The sequence below is a fragment of the Mytilus californianus genome, unplaced genomic scaffold, assembly GCF_021869535.1.
Source record: "Mytilus californianus isolate M0D057914Y unplaced genomic scaffold, xbMytCali1.0.p SCAF_6, whole genome shotgun sequence".
NCBI classification, from domain to species: Eukaryota; Metazoa; Mollusca; class Bivalvia; order Mytilida; family Mytilidae; genus Mytilus; species Mytilus californianus.
This window is the reverse complement of record NW_026262712.1, coordinates 29,324,651-29,339,354: the sequence shown is the minus strand read 5'-3', so window position 1 is coordinate 29,339,354 and position 14,704 is coordinate 29,324,651. Positions and strand designations below refer to the sequence as shown.

The 14,704-nt window shown below is 32.2% G+C and overlaps 2 protein-coding genes and 1 long non-coding RNA gene across 7 annotated transcripts in view; 2 read left to right on the top strand and 1 right to left on the bottom strand.

The window, feature by feature from the left end:
* The window catches only part of LOC127705055 (uncharacterized), a 35,644-nt gene extending 34,109 nt beyond the window's left edge, over nucleotides 1-1,535 (bottom strand). The window contains exon 1 of the long non-coding RNA XR_007983621.1: nucleotides 1,401-1,535. This is a non-coding gene — a long non-coding RNA (uncharacterized LOC127705055). The remainder of the gene's footprint in view (nucleotides 1-1,400) is intronic.
* Nucleotides 1-3,922, top strand: part of LOC127705046 (uncharacterized) — a 43,804-nt gene extending 39,882 nt beyond the window's left edge. For both annotated transcript variants that reach the window (XM_052209306.1, XM_052209305.1), the window contains exon 2: nucleotides 1,403-3,922. In XM_052209306.1, the coding sequence (XP_052065266.1) occupies nucleotides 1,403-3,123 (1,721 nt within the window). In that variant the 3' untranslated portion in view covers nucleotides 3,124-3,922. The remainder of the gene's footprint in view (nucleotides 1-1,402) is intronic.
* LOC127705049 (transcription intermediary factor 1-beta-like) overlaps nucleotides 1-14,423 on the top strand; it is a 605,637-nt gene extending 591,214 nt beyond the window's left edge. For 2 of the 4 annotated variants that reach the window (XM_052209313.1, XM_052209316.1), the window contains exon 2: nucleotides 12,537-14,423. In XM_052209313.1, coding sequence (XP_052065273.1) covers nucleotides 13,226-14,245 — 1,020 coding nt within the window. In that variant the 5' untranslated portion in view covers nucleotides 12,537-13,225 and the 3' untranslated portion in view covers nucleotides 14,246-14,423. Of the gene's footprint in view, nucleotides 1-1,408; nucleotides 1,543-6,182; nucleotides 6,222-12,536 lie in introns of those variants that run through there. The other 2 variants (XM_052209315.1, XM_052209317.1) reach the window with 2 other exon arrangements.
* Nucleotides 14,424-14,704: the final 281 nt, after the last annotated feature.

Sequence of the window (14,704 nt, the reverse complement as noted above, 5' to 3'; positions counted from 1 at the left end):
TAGATACAAACTGTCAACGCGCTTTAACTTTCACGTTTACTTTCGCGTTAACACGTATCGTTTTCTAATTCAATTGCCAGTAAACGCACGTTTACTACTTGTACTAAATGTAAAAGCAGTTAGTCATTGCACCCTGGATGCTTTGATTCATCACATCACCACTGAATAACACAATTAATTTTTCTATTAATAGACTAAGCCATTATGTGCATGTATGATAAGATATTTGTTTTGATAATTCCTTTATTGTAAAAATATTAAAATTGATATTTTCCCCTTCTATTTACAGTTATTTCATCGACGTGGTCTAAGTACCTAACAATTGAGCTAATTCTTTTCATAAATTTGAGCATTTTTGGTTCACGTTGACCCAAATGTTTGTTGGCAGTCATTAACAAAAGTCTGTTTAAAATTCTGGCATGGATGCAATAGCATAAATAAAATAACAGTTTTAGTCGAGCTGTCTCTGTAACTCAGAACTGTATTGTAAAAAATATTCCCCAAAATAGAATACACATATTAATATTTTCAAAAATATAGTTAACACCAAGAAAAAACATACGTTTACTGTCAAGTTCATGTACAGATAAATGTGCAAAATCTGTAGTACACGATCGTTAACTAATGACTAATCTGACACAAAGTAAAAGCACGTTTCCTCATGTTGACATTATACATTTCCATTTTGACCGCGTTGACTTAAATATAGATAACTCGGGCTTTCTAGGAAACGCGAAAATAGGAGTCAGCAAATGACATATGTGCATGCGTCGTTGACATGCGTTTAGTTTAACTGTAAGTTGGAATTGACTACATTGTATTCTTTTTTTTTATTGTCACTTTTAGTCATATTGCTCATGTTGTGTTAAGGGCTAAAAGCGTTCGATCCAGAGCATTCCTGATTAAGCTCAATCCAGAGAAAAGCGCATATAATTAGGAACCATGAAAATTAATAAGTGTTATTTTCATTTACTACAACTGGTATCTATGCAGGTTGACTGCTAGTCCCGATGATATTATCGGCTTAGTGATTAGTCTTTCGGTATAGATATGATTAACAACATACTTTTATTAAATTCTTCTTTGATGAATTCAGAAATTATCTTATTTGCAATCAAGGTTCCAACTTCCTCATGATCAGGCAAAATTGATCTAAGCTTGAATTGCTATTCTTTTTCGAACTGTTTTTCGTCATACAGCTCCTGTCGTGTTTAATAATTTTCATAGTATAATTAAAATGTTATTTCAATGTATATCATTAATCTAAATCAAATGTTACAAAATTGTAGTTACTACAATCTACTTACTATAATTGAGTTTGTTAGTATAGTTAAGATATGCAAACCTTTCTTAGAAAGTACAAATATACATTTATAACATATCGTGTTATTTATTTTGACAGAAGTATCGACAATGGCTACATGTAAATCAGTGTGCGCTGTATGCGATCATCGACACCAAACTTCACCGTCATCCCACTGGTGTAATGAGTGTGAGGAACCATTGTGTTCTGATTGTAGGGAACATCACAATGCTTTAAAGGTAACAAGATATCACATAACTATTCCTATCTCAGAATACCAATTATTACCAACTGTTGTAACCGAAATCAAGCAGAATTGTGTTTTTCACAATGAGATGTATCAACTTTACTGTAATAAGCATGGAATCCCAATATGTAACAAGTGCGTAAAGGATCATGGGAAATGTGGGGAAATATTTTTACTTGGGGAGGTCGTTCGGGACATAAAGACTTCGGAGTCCTTCATTGACCTAGAACAGAACCTTGACGACCTATTTGATGATATCATTCAAATTCGTAAAGAAAGAGAGACCAATATAGAAAGTATAAAAGATCAAAAGAAGAAAATAGCTGTACAAGTTTGTCACTTAAAAAATCAGGTCATCCAGCACTTAAATAAACTGGAAGAGAAGTTCATAAAAGAACTTGACCAAATTGAATTTAATTGCTGCGACCTAACTAGTTCAATTGTCTCTTTATTTCAAGATAAAGCGAAGGAAATAAATCAAATGAAATCAGAAATCAAACACACGAAGAAATACGCATCAGATCTGCAAGCATTCCTAAGTATGAGAGAAATTCAAGCAAAAACCACTGAATACGAAAAACATCTCCAGTCTAGTATTGAAGATAAGAACTACGCAAAAATAAGCATAAAAAGTACAATAGATAGTAAGATACTAGATTTTCTGTTTGTTGATACAATTGGTTCCATTACAGTCAATAAAAGTCCGTCTGCTCATGTTTACCTAAAAAAAAGGAAAAACAGACAAGCTCAAATGCAAGTCATGGTTCCCAAAGCAATGAAATCAATCAACAATATAGAACATAATTTCAAACGAAAGATTAATACAACTGGTAAATACGTATGTGGTTGTTGCGTTACAAGTAAGGGTGAACAAATTGTTACTGATCACCAAAATAGCAATGAAAAAATAATAAAAATTAATACCAAAGGTAAAGTTGAATATACCATCCCGTTTACTAAAAAGTACAATGCGTTTGATGTGGTGTGTTTAGATGACTATACAGTAGCTGTTTCAAGTGGATATTCATTTACAAAGCCTGGTATCAGTATAATTGATTTACATTCTAGAAAAATGGCAAAATTCATTGACTTACCAAGTTATCCATACGGCATTGCACATAATGGTTCATCATTGATCTGTTGTGTAGAAGACAAAGACATACATGTGATATCTTGTATAGACTACAATATAACCACAATCCCTAACACTGTCTTGCCTGAGTTTTCATACGTATCAACGCATGCTGACAAAATTTTCTTTACCAATCCGAATAAAAACACAGTTTCTTGCTGCTTATACAGCGGAACACAAGTGTGGGAGTTTAAAGACAAAAGCGTTTTAGATTTACCAAAGGGAATTTCCGTAGACAACAACGGGAATGTTTTTGTTAATGGATGCAGTTCAAAAAATGTAGTTGTTATATCTCCTGATGGAAAACAATGCAAAGAGATACTGAACAGGATCGATGGTCTTAATACTCCGTTGGGAAATTTCTTTGACAAAGACAGGAAACAGCTGTTAGTGGCAAATGCAACACAGTTTGCTAATGTTTATAATATTTCTTATTCTTAAACGAAATGTTTATATTGCAATTCATGTAACCTATTTCATTATCTATATTTTGTCTATTCATAAATCGTCATCATTCAAACATTTCTGATAATGTCTAATAAAAGTTTTATGACAACAGATATTATTGGTAAACTTCAACAGTTAATAATATCTGAATAAACGGGGTTCTCTTCTTGTACTAATGAATAAAATATCTGCCAATATAATTATGATTGGAAATTAAGGTAACAATTTATTGCTTAAAGTCATCTGTCATTTATTTTATTAGCTTTGTAAATTTGGGGTATGCTACAGTTAAAATATCAATCGTTTGAAAGAACAAAAAACACAGAAAGGGAAGAAACAGAAGAAAACGTTGCAACCTGAAATACATAAAGCTTCCGTAACTCATTTGATACTCAAATTGCACAATGAGTACCAAAAGTAATTTTATATAACTTGATTTTTCATTGCTCCACATTTTTTTTCTTCAAAACTTCTGACCCCTTTTATGTCAGCAATCAAAACCTAGCTTCAAAGTTGAAAGACTTCCAAATTTATTTTGTGTGAATCAGATGTGTATAAAGATGTCTTTCTTTATATTGATATACATTTTGTAGTTGGATAAATGTCATAAAGACTGTATCCCAACTTCTTTTGTTCATTTCTAAATATTAAGCAAAAGCTGCATGACAGCACACCACTTAAGTCATTGATCAAAAAGAGATACACGTAAACATAAGAGCAATATCAAAATACATTTATAGATGTGATTATGCTGTAAAATGAAACAAGATATAATAATAATTTAAGAAATCAGTATTGTCTTTTGTCTTTCAAAAAACCTGGTTATGCTGCCCTAAAACAGAGTAAATACAAAATAAGTGGTGAGGTATACATCAATGAGACAATTACAACTACACAAAAGATAAACAGAGGTCAACATTTGTTATTCAAGAACAGACAACTGTGGGCACAGTAAAATAAGCTCGAAAACATCCAAGTCTTGAAATGTTGTAAATAATCTTAACGGAGACGGTCAAGTTCTACAACCAACACTAAACCCTTTAAGTAAGAAAAAAAAACAATAGGTACAATTCGAGACAAAAATTGACACCAAATGTGACTTTGGGCAGGCAAATTAACATATTGCGGGTTTGAACAAGTGTTTGAGCACTCATCTTTCCCGCCTTGTTGAACTTGATTTATTGAATAACAAGTGTAACAAAGAAGTAATTAAAAGGTAAAAACATATTTTACTCTATGATCCCTTTAAAATAAAACAACGAAACACAGGTTCTAGAAAAGCAATAATATTTGATACGGCGTTAGGAAATCTGCACATATACTGAAGCATGATCAGGGTACTTACCCTGCTGATAAACTATGTGAATTATAAGCCTTGTATCTATAATGAGTTGACTATGTTAGATAGGTACATATCCCTCTAAAACTAAATACAAGTTTACAGAGAAAGTACAATATAAATACAAAACAATAGTTGAGGGTAAACAGATGCAGTACGATCATGTAAAATGAAGTACAATTGTATGATGACATACCTGTATAATTAATGGTTAAACTAAATACGAAGAAATCAGTCTGATGCAATACTATGCGGTATGGGTTTTGTTCATTGTTTAAAGCCTAACGATGACCTATAGTTGTTAACTTATATGTCATTTGGTCTCTGGTTGAAAGCTGTGTCATTGGCAACCAAACCACATCTTCTTATTTTTATAATTACTTACATAATAACGAAACGCCATGAACAGTACAAAAAAAAAAGAAACAAAAATCAAGGAAAGGCTCTTTTGTTTTGGGTTTTGTTTTTCCTACAAAAGGCTGAAGATAACAGAGGGATAATCAAAATTAATTAGGGAAAGCCTACAACAACATGTCAAAAACCTAAAATGACAAAAACAAATAACAGTCTACAAAACACTACATAGAAAACATAAGGCAGGGCAACACTAACCCCACCAAAACCCTGGAATGAACTCAGGTTCTACAGAAGGGTTAGCAGATCGTGCTCCTTATATAGCACTCGTTGTGGTTACCATTGTAAGTACACTTTGGTTGATGGCAAAATTAAGAAAACAAATTGTGGCTTGACTTCGACAATTGGAACATACGTAGTCAAATGTTGCAATTAAGATTTCTACACGTACTTTTCCCATCTTTATTTTTAAAAGGAGTTAGTTTAATGTATGCCTTTAACATTTAAGGACAATAACTACTATCATATATTGTTCATTGGATTTGATTTCGATATTTTGTTGCTCTTCAGGCCTACTTTTTAAATAATTTTAGGTATTGTTTTCCTTCATCTCTAAATTCAATTCTCTTCCCAGTTTATGACATTGTCTAATACGTTTTATATGGAGATATTCTTTTCTTTTTTTGTCTCTTTATCTATTTTTGGTTAATGTAATTTTCTTCATCCGTTCTTTTTTTTTTATTTTCCCTTTATTCTTCATTAATTTTCCCTCTTATTTCTTAATTTCCCTAATATCATCCATTGTTAAATTTTTGAAAGTTTTCAAGATTACGGAAGATTATTCTGAATAAAACTAATCATCTTTCAATTCATTACTTATTTTTCCAGTAAGAGTTAAGATGTAAAATTCCTTTTTGGATTCTATTGTTGTTTTTTTATCCATTTGTTTTTCTGTTATGAAGTGTTCATCTTAAATTTCCTTATTCAAGGGCAGTTTTCTCCTTTTTTTTATAATAACACATGCTTATTTTGTTCCAAATATTTCTCATTTGTTTCATTTTGGAATGGAATTTTTTTTTTTAAAGTTGAAAACACGCTTTTTATGAAATCTTTTTTTTTAAGAATTTGGTGTCTTAAGTGTCAATATTTCCGAACAAGGACATCATTAATTTTACACATATAACCATTTGACTTCTATTATCAAAGCATTTAACGTGCAGTCCTGCGTTTCACATCAAAAATTGATCTTTGGTTTACTGCATTGTTTATGATTTATGATCAATTTTAGTTGTAAGATTTTTTTGTGAAACAAAGACCAGAATCGTTTATTTACCTGTTCAGTATATTTACACAATCATGTGATCATTTTCGCAGATTAACTTCCATGTACACATTGAAGGTTAGTGACGTTTTCTTTTACTTTTTATTTACTTAAGCTGTATTAATGGGACAACCATTTGATTTTTATGGAGCGGGGGGACAGGGGGATTCTTTATTGAAGGAATATTCACTTTTATCGTTTTCTAGGCTGGCTTATTTTTCATCCGGTTTCAGCACAAATATTTCCGACATTTTATGGGACAGAATATTCCCTTTCATCCTTTCTTGAACAAGTATATTAACTTTCAGTTCCTAGGAAACCATTCTATATTTTTTTTTAAATTCTGAAATCCTCATGCCCATCCCCAAAAACCTAAACTTATGATTGGAGTGCAGTGATCTTAAGGGCATAACAGGAGCATATAATAACGCTTTAATATTCAGCAGCTCTTTTTCATAAAACTTATTAGCTCACATTGTCATCACTAAGCGACCGTCGTCATCGTCGTCCGTCGTACGTCGTCGTTGTAAACTTTTCAAAGATCTTCTTTGAAAATACTGAATCAATTTCAACCAAACTTTGGATGAAAGATTCTAATAGGGTATTTAGTATAAAGTTTTGTTTTTTTCTTTCCGGTTAGTCGACAAATGGCCACCATGGCAAAAAATAAAACACTAGGATAGCATGCACCTGAGGACACAAAAATTGTCAAGATCGTAAAGGTATTCCTGTTTTCAAAAAAATTATCAAATGATCCCTTAAGATGATTTTTGATAAATTTTCATTTATTAACAACTTAAAAACTGTACTAGATGTGTAGAAATTGTTAGAAACAAAAATGACCAACAATACAAGATCTGCGCAAATGCTTATATGACCAAAACCATTGAATAACACTTTAAGGGGTTATTGCCAGTAAATGACGATTTCGACTAGTATTAGTGTTTTGCTCATTATCCAAAACAGATAGGAAGAAACAGTCGAAATCAAGCAAAATTAAAGTTGTAAGATCTAAGAAAATGCTTATACAAGCGAAACAGTTGAATGATCTTTAAGATCAAGGTACAGTAAATTGGCTATGTGACAGATTTCGGTAAAATCTTGCATACAACTTTTGTATGTTGAACTTTAGCTGAAAATCGAAATAAGATTAAAGTGTTGTTGATACCTAAAGTTTTAATGATGTAAAATAATCATAGGATCTCCGACTTTGTTTTTGGTGTATTAACTGATCTGTTACCTAGTTGGTAGTGATAAACTTAAAAATTGACGTTTTAAGGCTTACAAAGCGACGAGATTACGCTTATTTCGACGTCTTGTGGTATTTTTTTCACCCACAACACCATTTTGAATGATGTTTACCGTAAAAACGAAGTCGGTCGGTGACCCTATTATTATAAAATGCTCAGAGTGTCAATATCTACCTACTTTCTATTTCACCAATTATCATATGACTCCTTTTTGCCCTCGATTGACGATGTTATAAAAATCATCATTGTGCTTATATCTCAAAAAGTATATTAGATTGGTTGAAATTAGTTATCAAAGGTACCAGGATTATAATTTTATACGCCAGACGCGCGTTTCGTCTACACAAGACTCATCAGTGACGCTCAGATCAAATTGTTATAAAGCCAAACAAGTACAAAATTGAAGAGCATTGAGCACCCAAAAGTCCAAACTGTTCAAGACATAAAAAAGATCAGCAATACAAGATCTACATAAATGCTTATATGACCGAAACTATTTGATGACTCCTGAAGGAGTAATTGACCCTTAAATGATTTTGCATATTATGTCGAACACTATAAAAGAGAGGTAGAAACTGTAAAAAATATTTCTGAGATTGAAAATTTTTTTTCTTAAAGCATTTTGTGATGTTATTTATTAAGTTGATATCATCTTTTTGTATAAATGGGAAAAACAAGACACTCCATAAGCTTGTTTAATACGGATTGTGTTGTGCTTCCATTGTTAAGTATGTTGTGTTTATAACTGTGTATAATTATGCAATAATGTGAAGAATAACTGAATAAAAATGCCCATGCCTGTTTACAACATCTTTTAATCAAATCTATGAAAAATAAACCTTTTTTTTACAAATAATTTATTTTTTTTCTTGCATGAAAATGAAACTGTTTTGTGGGCTAGCTTATATAAATTTACCAGTATTTTCTTGCCTATTGAGGCTTTTTCATTGTCCCGTTCAGGTCCGAGTTTTGACTAAAAAAATTATTTTGCAATATATTTTTCAGTTTTGATAAAATATTAATTTATTTCTCTAACAAAAGCCAACATTGAAGGAAATCGATTCAAAAGTTAAATAACTGCAGTATGAAAAAATCTACCCGTATTTTCCAGGTTCATTTTTCATACCATTTCATTTTCCGTCCAGGTCTTAGTTTTGTCACCAAAAGAGCCATTCTCCATTAATAATTTTTTTTTTTTCGTTTTTATTTATATATCTTACTTTAACAAATTCTTTTCTTGGAGGAATTTAAAAAAAAAAAGGAGCTTTAAATAAATATAAATGTAGAATTTTCAGGTCCATTGAGATTTTTTTAATTTTCCATTCAGATCATAGTTTTTGCCTATGATACGACAGAAATTGTTATTACAATGCAATGCCATACAGTTTGTTGATAGTAATTAAGGTCCATCAAGGGCGGAGGCAATAAGAAAAGGTGCACTTTTAATTATAGTATGATCATATAAACAAGCAATACAATTAAAACTTACGATGTATATAACTGATGTAGTACTACTAATGATATACATGATAACGATAGTTTAAGATGGTTCTCTGCAGGTGGCTTGTGTGCGGCTCTGTAACCTAAGAGGAAAAAAAGGGGGGGGGGGTGGTCAAAAGTTAAATTGGATTGATTGCTAAGTCGGAGAAGATAGCAGGGGACTTTGCTTAAAGTCATTAAAATGCGATTCTGTCGATGTCCTAATCAGTAGAGACTGCACTTCAAGGTATCAAGAGGGCCATTTAGTTGGTTGCCTAGTTAGTCAAGGTATACAAGAGGGCCATTAAGTTGGTTGCCTAGTTAGAAGAGACCCTAGTGTACTAAGTTTAAAAATTGTACGAAAATGCTTCTGTTGTTGTTTCAACTAGCATAGCAAGAACTCGAAAAATATTAAAGGACGATGCATAAATAACTATCTTATGAAATAGGAATTTAACAAATAAGTGTAAGCAACATTAAAGCTTGTGATTTACAAATGAAACTTATATACAGCGTGTTCTTGAATCTTTTAATACTGGTTATGTTCTTACATGTAATTGACCTACAGAATTTTTCATGAGGAATAACGCTAACAAAGTTATTACATGACTGAGATATTGTTTTAAACAAAAATTTTCGTTCATTGTCATGTACAGTTTGTTCTTGTATTGTTTTGTCGCCCCGCTGTCCAGGATAAGAGAGGATTGGACGCCCTCTAACATGTTTTACACCGCCACATTCTGTATGTGGTCCCATGTCCCATGTCAGGAGCCTGAAAAGAGCCTGTAATTTAGCGGTTGAAGTTTGTTGCTGTGTATCATATTTGTTTTTCGTCTATTTTTTTTTTTGTACATAAATCAGGGCGTTAATTTTCTCGTCTGAATTGTTTTACATTTGTCATGGCGAGGTCTCTTAGACTTGCTATGCGGTCTCTTATAGATAGATGTCTCATTGGCACTCATACCTCATCCTCTTTCTTTTTGTAGTATCGCTTCTTGTTAAATTTGCTGCAATAGAGGGAAATGTATGTTATTCGTTAGTTCACATGAGTCACATCGCTTAGGTTTAAGATTTAAAGAGGTACCATAGTGTATGCCAGTTTTCTATTTGTTATCGATTTGTTAGTTATTCCCTTATATTACAACTTAGTTTTTCATATCAAAAGAAAATAGCAACGTTGGAAGGTTTTTTCGTGTCCTGCATTCAGTAAAATGTTATATTCTAGCTGGTTTTCCTTAATTCTCGTTTTAACGATCACATAACTCGTAGCCTGTTTTTGTTCTTAATCAAATGGGTATATTACTCATTAAATAACGCATCGCTATTATGGTGTCATAAGTTGGTTTTTTTTCAACAAAAGATTGAAGATTGAGACTCTATCAAGTAAACGAAGTCAGTGACCTTTTTTTTATTATACTTCAATGGATTCCTTAGATAATGTGCAATAAAATAGTGTTATAGTAAATAATTGTTTTCATCTTTATATAGCTATATTATAGTGCTATTAAATTGGTGTTTTCATATTAGTCCTGTATAATGTTCAAGTACTGTCGTAGTGGGTCAAAGTTAGCTGTTTTGGTTAGAGGCGTAGCCGCAGGCCAATGTAGCTAATCGAGACTCAATACAATTGTATGAAGACATAACACACGATGAATATGAAACGCCCACTTTATGACATCTATAATAACTAAATGACCACAATAAGCTGATCGAAGACAAATACGACTGTAGGAAAACTCATAATGATCAATTTGACCTAATTAGATTAATTTTTATTTAAATGCATGTGATGTTGAATAACCCTTAGAATTAGAAATGTGTGATGAATTACACTGTTATTTACCATTACAAAATCCTTTGAGCCTTTCCATTTTGACATCTCCAATCAAAATGACGTCACTGATGCTAATAAACAACACGGCAACGTGGAGTTCGTGGTCAAGTATATGAAATCCATCTGTTGACGAGGATAGCTTTCACAAGCTGCCCTTTTCAGGGCCATCAATATTTTACAGAAAGAGTCTTCCTTAGTTGCAGATATGAGGCATTTGAAAACACAAATCAATTCTATGACGTAGGTGTCTTGACATTGTATTACTAATCGATCAGCTGTATTGGCCCGCGTCTACGCCTCTAGTATTACTAACAAATGTGACCACTTCGAAACGATGCATATCCATGATTGTCAACCCTACAAATGTCTTATACTTCAGAGTGCGCCCTTAGCGAAATAATCTTTTACAGTTGACAATATTCTGAATATTCACCATTTCTACGGTCCATTATAATACTTGAAGAGAAAAAAACACAATAATATTATAACATATGAAAAAACTCTCTAAGACCAAACTTGTCGAAATCTAATATTTCGCATAATACACACATCTATTTTTTGACAGTTTTTTGAACTAAAAACCGTAAGTTAAAATCCTGTATTAAGACCAGAAAAAAAATGTATTAATCGATTTTTCTATACCAGACCTGTATTAAGGACCAGATCTCAGACACATGGAATTGTATTAAAAGAACAATTCATAATGTATTTTAAGTCATTGGTTGATACTATATTATATTCTAATTATGTACCTTGAGGATTATGTACCCTTTTGTTGTTTCAATGCTAAACATATGTAAATTTTATAGAAATTCTACAGCCTTTCCCCTTGTACTCTTATATTTGACAATTCGGTGCTTGATAGATAGAGGATTATTGCATGCAGTGCTAGCAATGATTTCCTTAAAACAAGTTTATAAATTAATATATTGGTTAAAACAAATAAAAATATGGACCAATTCAAGTACACCTTCTAGGGTGCGCTCGACTTTAGTGACTCAGCACGAGGTTTTTTTTAATGTAAAGGCTGTTTAGGACTTTTTGTAAACAATAAAAGCATCAAGGACAAACAAGTGAGAAATCTTTGTTTAAAATTTTATAACGAACATCTCTGAATTAAAGTCTGTGGATTTTCTGCAAAAGTCTTGGCTTTATTTGCCACAAAATCCCCATTGTCTATTAAATGCAATAAAACAATAAGTTATATTGCTTTGAACGAAGTTTCCCTTTGGTATATGTACAAAATGGCAAATCTCTTATATTCATTATCTTTGCTGTTTTGATATTATTGCACTTTGAAAATTTCGTAATACACAGGGCTTCAGAAGGGGTCACAAACCTTAAACATTGATGTATTTCGTTAAAGAAGTCAGAAGCAAATAATTTATTTTCAAGTGTATATTTGCAATGTCTTTTTAAATACAAATTTCAAACTTTTTTATGTAAGGGTTTTGGTCATACAGTTCTGACGTGTTTTAATTTCAACCCTGGTTTTTGTATTTTCGGGTTTGTGCGTTCCTGTCGGAATTAAATCCAGAAAAGCGCTTCGAACGCAAGAAAATAATATAGTGTACTATCCATGTATATCATTAATCTAAATCAATTGTAACAAAATTATAATTACTACAATCCATTTACTAGAATTGAGGTTGTTAATATAGTTCAAATATGCCAGCCTTTCTCAGAAAGCACAAATATACATGTGTTGAAGGCCGTACTTTGACCTATAATTGTTTACTTTTTACACATTGTGATGGAGATTTGTCTCATTGGCACTCATACCATATCTTCTTATTTATATTTATAAAAGTTTTTAATTCATTTTGACAGTGACAGCGTCAATGGCTACTTGTATATCAGTGTGCACTGTATGCGATCTTCGACATCAAACTTCGACGTCAACTCACTGGTGTATTGAGTGTGAAGAACCATTATGTTCTGATTGTAGAGAATATCATAATGTTTTAAAGGCAACAAGAAATCACAAGACCATTCCTTTCTCAGATAACCAACTATTACCAACTGTTGTGACCGAAATCAAACAGCATTGCGTTTTTCACAATGAAAAGTATCAACTTTTCTGTACTAAGCACGAAAGTCCAATATGCAACAAATGTGTAAAGGATCATGGGAAATGTGGGGAAATACTTTCACTTGATGAGATAGTTAAGGACATCAAAACTTCAGAGTCTTTCGTTGACCTAGAGCAGAGCCTGGACGACCTATTTGATAATATCATTCTAATTCGTAAATGCAGAGAGTCCAATATACAAAGTATAACTGATCAAAAAAAGAAAATAACTACACAAATTTGTCACTTAAAAGAGAAGGTCATCCAGCATGTCAATAAACTGGAAGAGGAGTTCATAATAGAACTTAACCAAATTGAATTTAATTGCTGCGACACGATTCGTTCGAGTTTGTCTTCACTTCAAGATAAAGCAAAGGAAATCAACAAGATGAAGTCAGAAATTAAGAACACGAAGAAATACGCCTCAGACCTGTAAACATTTCTTAGTATGAGCAAAATTCAGGCGAAAACCACTGAGTACGAAAAACATCTTCAATCTAGTATTGATAATGAAAATCATGAGCACATCAACATAGAAAGTGCAATAGATATTAAGATACAGGATATTCTGACTGTTGGTCGATTTGGTTCCATAAAAGTCAAGAAAAGTCCGTCATCTAACATTACCCTAAATAGAATGAAAGACAGACGAGCTCAGATGATGGTCCCTAAGCCAAGAAAATCAATAAACGATATAAAACTTGAATTCAAACGAGAACTAGACACAACGTGTCGATACCCTTATGGATGTTGTGTTACAAAAAAAGGTGAATTTCTGTTCACAAATTACGAATGCAAGAATGGAAAATTAATAGCAATTAATGCCGAAGCTGAAGTTGAATATACCGTCCTACTCAAAGAAACATACCGTGCTTATGATGTAGCGTCCTTGAATGACTTTACAGTAGCTGTATCCACTGGATATTCAAGTAAACAGTTAGGCATCAGTATTGTTGATCTGACCAAGAGAAAAGTAATAAAGATCATTGACTTAAATAATTATCCCTATGGAATTACTTATGACGGTAAATCATTGATCTGCTGTGTTGGAGATAAAGACTTACATGTGATATCTTGTACAGACTACAGTTTCACTACAATCCCTAATACTTTTTTACCGCGTTATTCATACGTCTCAAGGCATGCTGACAAGATTTTCTTAACAAATCCGGATAAACACATAGTAACTTGCTGTTTATATAGTGGAGCACAAGTGTGGGAGTTCAAAGATGAAAGTGTTTTGAATAATCCGCGAGGAATTACCATAGACAACAAAGGGAACGTTTTTGTTGTTGGAATGAATTCATGTAATGTGGTTGTCTTGTCTCCTGATGGAAAAGATGGCAAACAGATATTGTCCAAGGAAGATGGTCTGGATAAGCCGACCTCAATTTACTTTGACAAAGAAAGGAAGCAGTTGTTAGTGACAAATCAAAAGCAGTTTGTATACATTTATAACGTTTCTTGATTTTAAATGAAATTTTATCATCCAAGGAGACTTGTGTCGTATCATTGTTATCATTATCGTCATTCTCGTTCTTTTAAATGTAAATATTGTATGTCGACAAATCGTCCGGATTTAAACATTTCTGCTAAACTTAAATACAAGTTGTAAATAAAATTGATTCTTATATAAAATGTTTACACAGTTATATACATTTTGTATTTATATCTAATGGCATTGTTCTCCTTTTTTTTACAGAATATATTGTCCATATATGATTGAAGATTTTATATTATCAAAGTAATATATCATTTGTTTTATCAACTATGTGAATAATCAGAGATTTTGGTATTTGTCAAAAGGATAGCAACACAACTAAGACATCCACAAATGGGAATCTCGTCAAGTTTTTCAATAAAAGATATAAGTGCCCTATCATTAAAAATTATCAACAATATTCCTTTTTATGTGCGAATGTATATC